We start from the raw sequence: 13,871 nt of genomic DNA, 5'->3' as shown, positions 1-13,871 counted from the left end.
AGTATTGTTGGCAGCATGGATTTTTTAAAGAGTGCTTCCAGTGGTCCATTTATGAGGATGTTTTGTCTAAAACTGTATTCCCTGTAGTTGTAATGTATTCACTGGCTTGTGCTAAGTGCTATGGTAAAATGCCAAACAAAATGAAAAAGGCACAGGGAAATAGATTTCTGTTTACTAAACGGGGTATTCCTGTTTTAAAGTCAGCTCTTGTCAGCAGATAAACTTTCTAAACTGAAAAAATACATCTTTCAGGAAGTCAAATGCATATTCAGATGGGGGATTTGTTAGTCTAAATTTTATTACAGAATTCTAACTACAATTTTGGGGAAAGTAATTCAAAGGACCTCCATGAGCAGATAGACTTTCTAAACTTAAAAAGTACATGTATCTTTCAGGAAGTCAAATGTATATTCAGATGGGGGATTTGTGAGTCTAAATTTTATTACAAAATTCTAACTAAAACTTTGGTGTAAGTAATTTAAAGGACATCCATGAGCCGAAGCCAGCCAGAGATCTTAAAAGGCAAAGCACATTTGCACCTCACTCTACCCTGATGTGTGTACTATTTAGGACTACGGATACCTCACCCAAATACCCACCTGAAGCATTGCTGAGCTCCACATGATATTATTTGGTGCAAGATTGGTTCAGACCCACCCTCCGAATGTGCCCCTCCAGCCCTCAAAGCAGCCAAAACAACGCTTGCAAATTCTGAAGGTAAACTGGAAAATACGAATTCTTTCCCTCTATTTTATACTGAACATGGGAGAGTTCTCTTTCTTTTTTTAAAAAAAACTTTTTGTGTTTTTGAAACTTTTATTAAAAAGATATCTCCTTTCTACCTAAACTAATTTCACCAAATTCTGATAACCATTAGTTCAACTATCTGTTATGTGAAATTCCCAGAAATCAATCATTTTCTCTTTTATATCAAAAGAAGCATAATGCATTACTAATGACCTCAAACGTATCTCCCCATAACATCTAAGCCTCTTTCACCATAAATCACATGCGCACTCAAAGTGACTGTATTAAACAACCCTGCGGGGGCATACATTGCAAGCCAAGGAATGGGACTTATCACACTACAGACCAGCCAGCACTGCTTTATAAAGCTTTTCCTGAAACTGGAACAAGTTCTTACCGAGTGAAGCTTCTGGTAGAGGCCACACGCGTTGCATACATATCCGCCATTTGCATTCTTTCGCCAGAGAGAGGTCTTTGTGGTCAGGCAATTGGCACAAAAAACACCGGAGCCTCTACGCCTCTGAAACAGAGGGAAAAAAAACCAAGGTCAGAGGTGAGTCACATGATCAGTGGAGTTAGACCAAATCAACCCAGGAGTTTTGTCTTCAGACTTGCAACAATGACAGTATAAAACCACACTGCCCATAATGAGGTCAGGTTCAATTGTGTTTAATAGGCACCACTGATTTTCATTATAATTAACCCTACAGTGATGGATGAGGTGTGTGGAACACCAAAGGCTTTTCACAGAAACAGCTTTAACTTTTTGAACTTTGGGTTTTGTGCCTTTAATGATGGCTCCTAAATGCTGAACCCTAAAATATACCTTTTAAAAATGTCAAAACAAAAGTCAAAAAGACAGAACATGGCAATATGCTTAATATACTTTGCAAAAAGGAGAAGCACATACTACCTGAACTTTAGAATACAGTCGAGCTTGGCACAAAATTAAACCTGATTTGTGTGTTTTTGTATGTCATTCATGTAACAGAAGTATTAAGAGAATATAAGATGCTCAATTATGGTCTTTCATTTGCAATTGTAAAATCTGAAAGAGAATGCCCTCTATTTCCCAAAGATGAGATGACCCGATGAAACTTCAGCCAAGGAGAAGTACAGTATTACTAATGAGAATCCTTATGATGTTGCCTGCTTAAGCTAGAAAACATAGTCCCTTCAACGGCTATTTATTTACTTTATTAGACTTAGACTTGGAAATCGCAAGGGTTTCTGAATACAAATTGATTTTAGTGGCCTGAATTCTGTTATCAACAGATTCAAAAATAATCTAAAAATATTTAAAGGCAGATAATTAGTATTACTTGTTCCATTCTTGCTATCAAGTAATGATACCATTAAACTTCTCATTTAAACAAAAGTCAGGCTGTGTGTGTAGGCACAAATACTAACAGGCAGGAAATGGAATTCTTTTGCTGAAAAAAAAAAAAAAAGCCTGAATTGCAGCGCAGCTCTCTTTTCTCTAGGAAGCAAAGCCTTTAATGATAAAATATGCATGTTAGATAAGCAGTGGAAAAAGTCTTGCTGGAACCTAATTTTATTATAAATTAAATATTACAAATGCTGTAAGTCAAAATTTCAGGGATTCATAAAATTTAGGCAATTTATTTAACTCGAGTCCATACTGTAGAAGAGTGGTCTCCCTGCCAAGAAAATACAATGGTTATAATTGTACTCTGATACATTTCAAATGGAAAGCTTTCTGCAGACATAATTTTGGCTTCAAGACTGGAACACTTTCTTGGCACTGAAAGGGCATTTGATTCATCGGGTGTTTCACAATGTATCACTAAAAAGACCTGGTGAGCAGCCAGTTCCCTATAGGGTAATTTTTCCATCCAGATGCAAGTGCTATCAGAGGCCCTCGTCAGCTAAACTAATTATGATCTTGCAATTGCTGATGCCTGCTCACTCTAACATTCGACATCCTCCATTAATCATCAATACAAGGAAAATGAATGAAACATAAAGAAATGAGGGTTGGTAAGCTGCATAGCCATAAAAATCTGAAATGAGAGCAATAACTTAACAAGATTGGGGGAATGTTTTTAGTGAGCACAAAGTCAGGCTAACAATTGCCCTTTTAAACCAAGAACACGATTTCATTGGTATAGCAGGTTGTGCTACTTTAGGTGATGTAATAAAAGCTAGATTTTCACAAAGATTATCTCTGGCTCCCCTTTTTTTTCCCTCCCCACACCCAAGTCAGAACCAGGAATGCATTGAAAGTTTCTAAATCTCAGTAACAGCAACGTGGAACATTAGGTGTCAGTCCACAAGTCCCGATTAGAACCTACTGCAAAAATAGATTCTCCTGCCTCCCCCAAATCAGTGAACTATTAGAAGTTGTGTTTAGCAAACATTCTGAGGACCCTTTTATGCAAAGTAAGCTGGAAGCCTAGTTAGGTTATCATGGTGAAACTTCCCTGGGACCATCCTGTCATTTTCCTAGGTCTAAATAACATATTTGGCAAATAAACACCAACTTGATGCACACACAGGCAAAGTAAATGTCCACTTGGAAACTAACCCACATATATGGCTGAGGCTTAAACGTGTAACCATTCACTCCAGCCTGCTTTTCTTTGCTTATGCCCTGGGTGCTAGACACAGCATGCCAAAGTGGGTGTAATCCTGATTTCAGTGAGCATTTCAAGCCTTGCACAATTTGGTGCTTAATTCTCTTGCAAAGAAAATACCCTTCATTAGTTAGAGGGAAAATCCTGATATTACACCACTGGTTTCCACAGGCATATCTTGCTTAATTTAAGCAGCACTTATACTCCAATATGGTTTGCTACCTTTTAGGCAAACAATATTATATTTTTAAATATATAAGAGGTACTCTGAGAACTCACTTACTCAGAGTCAGTTTAGTATAGAGGTTAATAATCAGATTTACGTGTCAGGCAAACCTGTATTCAAAACCTGTCTCTGCCATTTGCTGGGGGCAACTTTGGGCAAGTCACTTAACCTCTCAATGCTTAAAAGTTTCCCTCATCTTAGCAGCTATTGTGGTTATCATGTGGATTAATGGATGCAACTACAACAATGCCAAAGTTGTAGAAAATGCTCCATAAATTAGCTATTTGTTATGGGGTTCAACTGTGATTTCTTTTGTATGAAAAAAGTATTTTGTTAGCTTTGTTTTCATCTCCTTGATCTCGTTATTAAACATTTGAGATATGCTTAAAATATATGGTTGTATTATTAAATGTATTTCATTTGTACCAATCTCATCAAATATGAGAATGGAAAGTTGAGTCAGAGTGAAATATCTAGGTGTTCACACATGAATTCAATAGGAGCATGCTTGCATGGGGGTGGAGAGTGGGAGGTAGGTGAGAAATTTTTCACACATAAAGTTACCTCACCTCTAAACAATTTTAGCACATTTGCAAGCCTTGTAGAACCTTATTTTGGGGGCACTGAAAACTTCTGGAAGCAGCAGAGAAGGCGGGAGAAGTGGATAGTGTCTCTAGCTGTGTGACCACAGAACATCTCTCTACAACACAGATGAGAACCCTGACCTGGTCACACTGGGTACAGTGTAACCTGGTAGGGGACACAGTAAGGCATTTCCTTTGACGTTATCAACATCCTCAGCCCAATCAAGGGGAAAGAAGCAGTCTGTTGCCAAAGGAATGCAGAATAAAAGCCTCCCATGCCCCATTTTTAAAACTCAAACCTTGGTTTTGACTTAAAGAAGAAGAAAAGCACTAAAGACCTTATTTCATTCATAGTTTATCTTGGATGACAGAGTTTTAAAATATTTTGTCATTCTCCTTTGTACTATGCTTATTAAAGACAGAAATCATGTCTCCTAACAGTCATTGAATATTTTACATAATAAGCACTCAGGACAGTGTTCTGAGAGCCTAATCATTAACAAAGTTGAAAATAATCTTGCCTGCTATTATTTTTATCATTCGTAGTCACTCTTATTTTTAGAAAAAAAATTTTAAATCCCTTTTAAATGTCTTCCATTCAGGTTGACAAATTTAGCTAGAGTTGAGCAGAGATGGCTGATGATGTTATAGAAAATAAAGTTAAGAACATTACTTGTCTAATTCTACATTCCACATTTATTTTTGAGAAACAGCTGATGCCAGGTATTGGCGAGGTGCTGAGGTTACTAGGTCAGGTAGAACAGAGCTCAGGTTTTTCCTTGATCTACATCATTATGGTCACACATTGTTGATGATTCTACATGTGTATGTGTATATTTAAAAAGTTTCTCCTTTTCTTACAAGCTGTTTTTAAGAGATAATAACAACTTGTACCCCTGTGACCTTGTGCAGGAGAGGGGAGAATTATGAGTCATATGGAGAGAAGGTCAGTGCTGGGAGAGGAAATGTAGAATAAGCCACTGGCAGATAACACCAATTGGCATTCCTGAGAAGCATATTTAGCACAAATCTTACTCTCCACTCAAACTGAGAGAAAGCTATTGTTAACTAAAAAAAACCCCACAATTAATTAACTAGGTTTATACTTTGGAAAAAGGAGAGCTTGCTTCTAAAAGGTAGCAACCTGTCGGGCAGCCAGAAGCCAGGCACGTGTGCTTCAAAGAAGAGGCAAAAAGCAACAGCATTTCACGCTGAGCAGGATGGTCAAATATAAATATATTTAACAAGCTATAGGAGGAGCTCATGAATATTTATGAAGGGAAATCATATGTATGTAATTGTGCTTTATCTCTCCCATTCCATCATGGCTGGGAACTCAGTTTCAAGGTGTTTCTGGGCTCCTCTTGGCCTAGAGGGGGTCCATTCAGTTAGCAGAGGGCTTAGGATTTTATTTTTAGTTCACACTGTCCACACACCCATCTACACAGGCAGTAGTTGTGTTCTCTGAACTTCTCCAAGTGCACTCTCTACTTCTATGTAGGTTCAACAGAGGGCAAGAGGGAAATTTGCCCGAAAACCCAAATTCATGTGAACTAAATATTAGCTCAATTAAAAATTTCTACAGAAAAAATTTTGGAATCAACAATTCAAGAAAATTATTGGTTTTTTGAACTAATTTTTTAAGACTTTAACCAGTAAAGTTTAGGTCACATTTGTGTTGCTTCCATGCTATTTCTGTTGGCTGGTAATTTCCTGTGTGAAAAATGAAGGATAATGGTAGGCACAGTTCATTGAAAGGAGTTTTGAGGCCAATAATAATTGAGACCTCCTCTTCAGATCACTTGTTCCCTTTCCACACTTCAAATGCATTATAAACACAACACTGATTTTCACAATAGCAATGTAGGTGATGAATCCGAGCAATCATCCATGCCAGAATGTGAAACAGAAAATGACACACCTATCTTTTAATATAAGTACACTTTAAATCAACAATTTTTTTTTTCTGATTTGGAGTGTAACAAGAAATATATTAACAGCCTAACTTTTTAAAACAAAACACCTTTGATCTTTTGGTTTACAGTTAACTACTATATGAGTGTGAAGACTGACATTCTTCTCAAAGCTTCTAATGCAAGTTTTTCTTTTGGGAGGCTAACATCCTCAGTCAGTTACACATTAGTATGGGCTGAGTCTTGGCATATGTGTAGGTAAACTCAGATGTGACTTGAGAAAAAAAATTTTTTTTAATGGGTTCATCTGTTTTTATTGCTTATTATTTGAAGATCAGCCAAAAATACAAATTTTAAAGTGCCCAAATTTCATTATTTACAAAGAACTGACTTTGTCTGATTAGTAAGAAGTAAATCTGAATTATTTATTCAAGTGGCTTAACATTTAGAGACATGGATATTTACCTCCAAGATATTAAAAAATCTCCATTGGTGAAGGAATTTGTGCAGGAATGATCTTTTATAATAGTTTTCTATGAATAAGAACCATACCGAAACCATGTAATTACATAACAAACCTTGATAGGCAGAGTATTTACTCACATTTTTTATGGTTTTATATCTTAGCCATTTTAAATAGAATCAATCTGAAATTTGATATACGTTGATGTTAGTTTGGATGTACTCAAATACTTTTAACTCTTTAAATATTTTCTGTGTCTATTCGACCATGTCAAGAGTCCTTTGCAAACTTCATTTTTAGGGAAATGCATAGGTGGCTATAATGGAAACTTTCGGTACAATTTTGTAGTAATAAAATTTTAGTGGTAAATTTAACTCCATTCCATTCTGGGAATAATTACTGGCTGTCCACTATGTGCCGGGTACTGTGCTAGAAGCCAGGGTCACAACATTGCATAAGACAAACATGGTCTGCAATTTTGCAGAGTTTCCAGTAGAATCTGTTCAAAGCATACTAAGTGTGGAATTAAAGTGACACAAACTCAAATTGCTCATGAATATTGACAGTTTAAGTTATGTAAATTACATGGAAACTTTTCTGAAGAAACCAACGTATTTCCCATGAATAAATCTCATTTAAAGGCTGAAAGTTATCTAATAATCAAAGGGCTTACTTTCTGTGCTCCTTTACAAAAATGCATAATAGTCTAGTCATTTCAGAAACAAGACTTGTTTATTATCACTTTAGTAATAACGTCCTATAAATAACATTGCCCTATTATCTACCAATGGAGTTGACATAAGTTAAATAATGTATTCATAACTGTCAGACATATAATCGACATCCAATAATTGATAGATAAATGTTGAACGTTATATAATCCTTATCTCTATCATTCACCACTAAGGGAAATTAAAGGCCATATCCAATTCCCCTTCTCCCCAAAGTAGAATTAACTAGCTATTGGCACAACAAATATATAGAATGCTGCAGCTAAAACAACTTAAAATTAGATGGTGGCTTGCAATAAACACCTTTAGAGGAATAGCCAGAATCTCACCAGACTGCACAGGCTGGCCGATGGTTTAACAAGAGCAGGGGAAGAACTCTGCCAAGAGAAAGCAATAGTTACCAATATCCTGGCCGACGTTCATTCCAAATAAAATTGTGAAGAATCAGTTGAAATGGGCTGTACAGCAAGTCTATGCCTGCTTTCAAACAGCCCTCTTTGCCCTCAGATTTCTTGCCAGGAAACCAAAGTGACTCTATAAGGTTCAGCCAAGCACCCATCTTATAATCACCGCAGAGCTTGGAAACAAAACCTGTTTACCCTGCTTATTAAGTTCACTTCCTCAACACATCAGCAATGATAATGGAGACCAGTGTAAACTAAACTGACATCTCTGGCTGGGAGCAATGGAACGACTTCTGTTCCAGGACGTGAGGCAATACATACTCTAGTAAGCATACGTCGTACCCAGGTATGAACTCGCCTAATGCTTATCTTGCTGACACGTCGCCACACAGGGAGCCGCCCGATGTAGCAGGTAATGCTCCTGTGCTGAACACATTAGCTCCATCTCTCCTGAGATGCAACTGGTGGCTCTTGGAGTGGACAGCAGGAAACCACTACTTCCCAAGGTATATCCCACTCTTTAAATTATTCTTACAAATTCTTCAAATCTGAGGATTTCAGAAATTTATCACAGATATAAAACATTTACGCAAGTCTAAGGACCCCATCTTCCTTCTTTGGGCTCACCTCATATCTGGTAAAGGAGCAAATATATCATCATCAAATTACATAACAGAATCAGGATTGGAAAAACCCAGATCTTTGGAGCTCTAACCCACACTGTTTCTGTATTCTGCCTTTACAGCAAGGATGCATTTGGACAGCTAAAAATATGGTTGAAAATTTATGTCCGCACTGTCTTTTTTCATTCCACGTGAAAGTCGTTATTGTCAAAAGAACTACTCAAGTCTCTCACTGCTTCTATTTCTGCCACCATGTATCTGTTTTCACCTTTCCTTCAGCTACAACAATGGTTGGAAAGTTGCTCTACAGGGACTTTATCCTATGCCAGTGCCAAAATCTGACACTGGAAGGAAAAAATATAATAAAAGGCTTTTTGGAGGCACAGTGAAACAATTTTAGCACCTCCTAAACAAACTTCAGCTTGAGAGCACAAAAATTGATACTTTTAATACATTTATTACATATTTTACTTATATATTTATTAAACACATCTATTATGGGAATATTTCACATTATAAAACATAAAAATCTCAGTGATAAAGTAGAGGCCTACTCTAGAAAACCCTAAAGTCCAAAGGTCTCAGCTTCTAGGCATTTGAGAGTCAGTTATTTCATTTTGTTATATATAATTAATGTTATATATTGAGGCCTGCCTTTATTATATAATATATAATGATAATGTTTATTTTGAAAGAAACAGAAAATAAAAAATAATAAATGATAATGTGTTTCATATTACCTAACAGATAATGGTGGGCCCATGAAGTGGGCAGTTATGTATACTTCAGTGGCTCCTCAATGGTTCCTCACATTCTTGGGAGTCATAAAATCTTTTGATAAACTTTATGACACTCTCCTTAGAAAAAGTAAACAGGTAAAATATTTTACAAATAACTTCAGGATGTTCAAAAGTATGTCCTTCACAACATGTATGCAAAGTTTTCACATGGATCTGAGTGATCATGGATCCTGAGGTTAAGAACTCCTCATATATATTTTCCCAGTTTAGGTTTATGGTGAATCATTAAGTATTATTATTCTCCTATTATTGATGAAGTAAAAAACCAGAATAGTTGTTTGACTTATCTAGTGCCAAAAAATACATCCTGGTCTCTAAGTCTAGGCAATGAGACAGGACCATATTCTAAAAAGCATTTTTGAATCAATTATCTGGTAATAACTCATTGGACTACTTTTTGTCCCTTTTAAAAGAATCACCATTGTATATCTAATATTTGCAAGATAATATACTATAGGCTCAGTCTCATTATCTGAGATTTTCAAAATGATCTTAAGAGGCATGTTGTTATTTTTATTCCCCCCACTTCACAGATGAGAAAACTGAGACTTAGAAACATTTTCCAATTGCTGAATAGCAAGGGTGAGATACAATCCCAGTTCTTCCTCACTTTAGGGCTACGGTTCTTAACCATGTTCCAGGCCTTATTATTATAGGAAAAGGGGAATTTTTACCAAAAATATTTCACTATAGCCTGGCTTTAAAGAATCCTTATCCCTTCAAACTACCCTATAACAGCTGATTGAAATTATGTAAGTTTTGAGGCACCAGAAAGAAATGACTCACCCTTGATCAGATATGGCAACGAGCTGTTTTGAGGTTGACAGACAGTCATACCCAGAGGAACAGAGCATTTGGCTGATGGGGAGACAATGGAAGGGGGACGGGTGTAATGCATGTGTTTTGATCATGTCAAAAAAATTATATATATATATATATATATATATATATATATATATATATATACACACACACACACACATATAGAGTATGTGAAACAAGCCTTTGCTTAAAAGCAGAAGTTGGTGACACCACTGACTTAGCCTTTCATAATGCCTTCTGCATGGGAGGTTAGCTGTGAACTAGGGTCTCCATTTTTGCACAAGATGTGATTAGGGATACACCAAGAAAAATAGTGCTGGGGTTTTGACATGTTCTGTAAACATACATATTCAGGTAACGACTTACTAGATTTCCTTTATATATTCGTATGTTGCTAGGTAGAGAGCTTTTGCAATGCTTGGTATCATTGTTATTCGAGATAAAAAAACTGTTGATTCTGAAAGGTGAGGTTATTTTACCAAATTCCTCAAGATTAACAAAATGTAAAAATATTTATCATCATTTTCCCTTAAACTCTCTCCCCCACTATTATATATAAAAGTTTATGTTCTTCATCTGTCTATGGAGTTTACTTTTATACTTTTCACGTGAGATATACTTTTCATTTCATCACAGAACAGCAACGACAAACATATACTGAACTCTAAATATTTTTCTCAGGAGATCAAATTGAGAGGATTTAGTAGACATCAGATGTTAAAAGATAACATTTAGTCTGCTCAGAACAAAGATGGTTAATTACTGCTTATTTACGTGTGAAAAACAATAACAGAAACTTACAGAAATACATAAGTTAAATATTCAGAGGTGTAAAACAATTATTTAATAAGAGTTAATAAAAAAAAAAAACCTACAAATGTGTCAACAAAAAGACCCTGATCCCAAATACGCAATTTAGACTAAATATTTAACAGACTATATTGGGAATACTTCTTATACCATTTCATTCTCTATCATTTTTAAATACACAGAAGGGGGCAAATGAATGAAAATCATCCTGCATTTCCTTTAACTTTTGCATCTAAAAATTAATTTAAAATGTTATCTCATTTATATTCAATTTTGTATTTCCTCAGGACATATAAAATCACAAGTATTTAAAGACACCTTTCCAATGATTAAAATACCGGCTAATATGTCAGTTATATCATTATTCAAATGGAAGACGTGTCTTTAAATAAAAGCTCTGTGACTGCTATAGGTAAAACCAAACATGAGCAGATAATTTCATTACAGAGGTACTGTGCAGACAGGGAACTCTAAGCTGATTTTTAATGTTTTAATAACATGATTTTTAAAAGCCTACTTGGAATTATGAATTTCCTTAACAATCATGATGTAATTTTGTAATAACTGAAATCTTTCATGGGAAAACTGCTTCTTCAATAACTCACCCAGTCAATTACACAGGAAAGTCCTGTAATAGGCTGCAAACCTCCCCCCCCAACCGCCCCGTCAAATAGCTCACGTACACGACTTCCTTTTCAATTACCAACTTGTCTGCAGTACCATCTGTAAAAACGAACACATACCTTATGCTGCCAGTTTTTGCTTTTGCACGTCCATTAGTGGGACTGGCTGCAGCTGCTCAAGAAGAAAGCAGCGATTGTCTTTGTTTATATATGTGTGCATGTGTGCGTGTGTGTGTGTGTGCGTGTGTGTGTATTCCTCCTTCAGTACCACCATACTAGCTCAAGGTAATACATTGTCTCGGGTAGGGAATTGCACTCAATAGTCTCTCATTCGCACCCGGCTGTCTCTGTGATCTGGAGTTTATTAATCACACTATATCACATACCAAAGCAAGAACCACCTCAGTGCATCAAGCTGTCTCAAGACTACCCCTCGGTCATCCACACTAAAAAGAACTGTTAAAAAATCATTTCGTACTCTGACATTTTGTACATCAAGCAGAATATAGGAAACCAATACAGAGACCTGGCAGCCCAACTTGAGACACAAAACTCCTGGTGAGTGAGATTTTATTTCATGAGACGGGCTCTGAAAATATAACACTGTAACTTTTCAACAACTTTATTTTCCCTTGCTTCATGTTTATATTCTTTTTCTGTTGATATTATTTTTTTCCTTAGATGGACGTTATTAAAAGGGTCACAATCTCTGCAGAAGATATAAATAAATTACAGCAAGAAATTACCTACGATTAATTTTTAAAAGTGACCTGTTTAAAGAAACATTTCTTCCTATTACGAAGTAGTATGGATTTAAAAAAAGAAAAGGAAAAAATTATCAAGCTCTTAAAGATGCTTGGAAAAAAAGACAGAGAAGCTGAAATTTAAAACACACAGAAGAAATAAAAGGAAAACAAACAAAAAATGGCGTTACTACCTATCCTGTGCTATTTATCACATTTATAAATTTATACCAAATATATCAAAACTACTCTTCATCATAAGAGATACTCTGTTGTTAGTGTGTAAGCTTAGTTTTTGGAACATTAGAAAGCCAATTCTGCCTCAGCCTTTCATATATTGAATTGTCTTAAATAACCAAATAGGTCTACTTTCTCAGCACTTAGGTATAGCAGATAGAGAGCGCCGGATTCCAATTATTTACATGTGCAAGTAACCCTCAGGGGAATAGGGGCTTCTGAAGAAAGACCTATTTTTCCTTTAATCTTTATATTATCAGTGTGTTGCACACAGTAGGGTCCCACAATTTAATTAATTGAATTAATTAAATCAGCTGAATCAGTTAACCTCTATCAGAAGAGAAGTTACTGCTAATTTTAATAAACAGCCCTTCCATTAAAACATATGTGTCTATATGTGTGTACAACAATACAAACATGCTGTGACTGAAGGATTGTACTTTAAGCATAGCTTTGTTCATGAAATATAAATGACAGTCATTGTTACAGAAAACAGAACTTAGATTGAAAGCAGTTTCACTTTTGTGAAATGCAAAAGAAAATTAATATATTCTGACCCATATTTAGATTATATATTCCATGAGAGGAGAGAAAAGGAACAGGCCTTGTTTGCTTGAATTTCTTAGCAATTTGCAGAACTTGTAGAAGTGGCATATGTTGGTATATGTATTTGTGTATGTATTTATACATATACATACATACGTATGTATATTGAAACATTTTCAGCACTCCCATGTAGTGGGATGTCCCTAGTTATTTTTATTTTCATTAAAGCAATATCAGATTTTATAAGTGTGACTAAAATACGAATAATATTAAGAAATTCCATGAGTTTCCTGCAGACTTGAGAATTAATATAATTAACTATTAATATATGCGAACTGTATACAAAAGACTGAAAAAGAAATGAAGTGATAGAGTACATGGGAGAATGTCTTATATGTCAACCTAATAATTATTGACTTTAATAGGTGAAAACTAATACATTGGTACCTGTGATTCATTTTTATTGCCAATTTAGTTTTATTACTATGTTAGAGTTCTCTCAAATCACATATATACTCAATTAACATAAATATAATTATGTATGGGAGACTACTGAATGCTGTGCTTGACATGTATCAGGCATACAATGGTCATTAAATTCCTTCTCTCTTAATTTCAGAAAATATTGAATAATTCAATAAATATTAGATTTTGGAAGATATCAAATGAATGGAAATGCTTTTGACACATATATAACTCAATAGCTATGTTTAGGGACATGTGAAGAAAATGTATACAAAGGGCCTCATATTTATTTTTACAACATGAAAAAAAATGTATGGATGGTGACCCTAAAACTCCATTATGTAAATGACTACAGTAATAAAAGTTTATCGCATCAACCATGCATTTAAAAATATATGGATATCTCTTTCCTCTTTTATTTTTCTCTCATTCTCTCTTTTTTACTGCATTCCAAAAGACCTTTAAGAATTTCAATACATAATTCCATTTGCTGGTGAGTTACTTTCTTTCAAGAGATTCATAAGTCTATCAAGGATA

At 35.3% G+C, this 13,871-nt stretch overlaps 1 protein-coding gene across 7 annotated transcripts in view; it reads right to left on the bottom strand.

Annotated features, from left to right (window-relative positions):
• Positions 1-13,871, bottom strand: part of TRPS1 (transcriptional repressor GATA binding 1) — a 239,671-nt gene that overhangs the window by 8,435 nt on the left and 217,365 nt on the right. For all 7 annotated transcript variants that reach the window (XM_012751128.3, XM_076005064.1, XM_012751123.3 and 4 more), the window contains one exon: positions 1,145-1,267. In XM_012751128.3, the coding sequence (XP_012606582.1) occupies positions 1,145-1,267 (123 nt within the window). The remainder of the gene's footprint in view (positions 1-1,144; positions 1,268-13,871) is intronic.

This window comes from Microcebus murinus, chromosome 7 (assembly GCF_040939455.1).
Source record: "Microcebus murinus isolate Inina chromosome 7, M.murinus_Inina_mat1.0, whole genome shotgun sequence".
Classification (NCBI taxonomy): domain Eukaryota; kingdom Metazoa; phylum Chordata; class Mammalia; order Primates; family Cheirogaleidae; genus Microcebus; species Microcebus murinus.
Note: the sequence above shows the minus strand (reverse complement) of the source record. Positions and strands in the feature narration are given on the sequence as shown.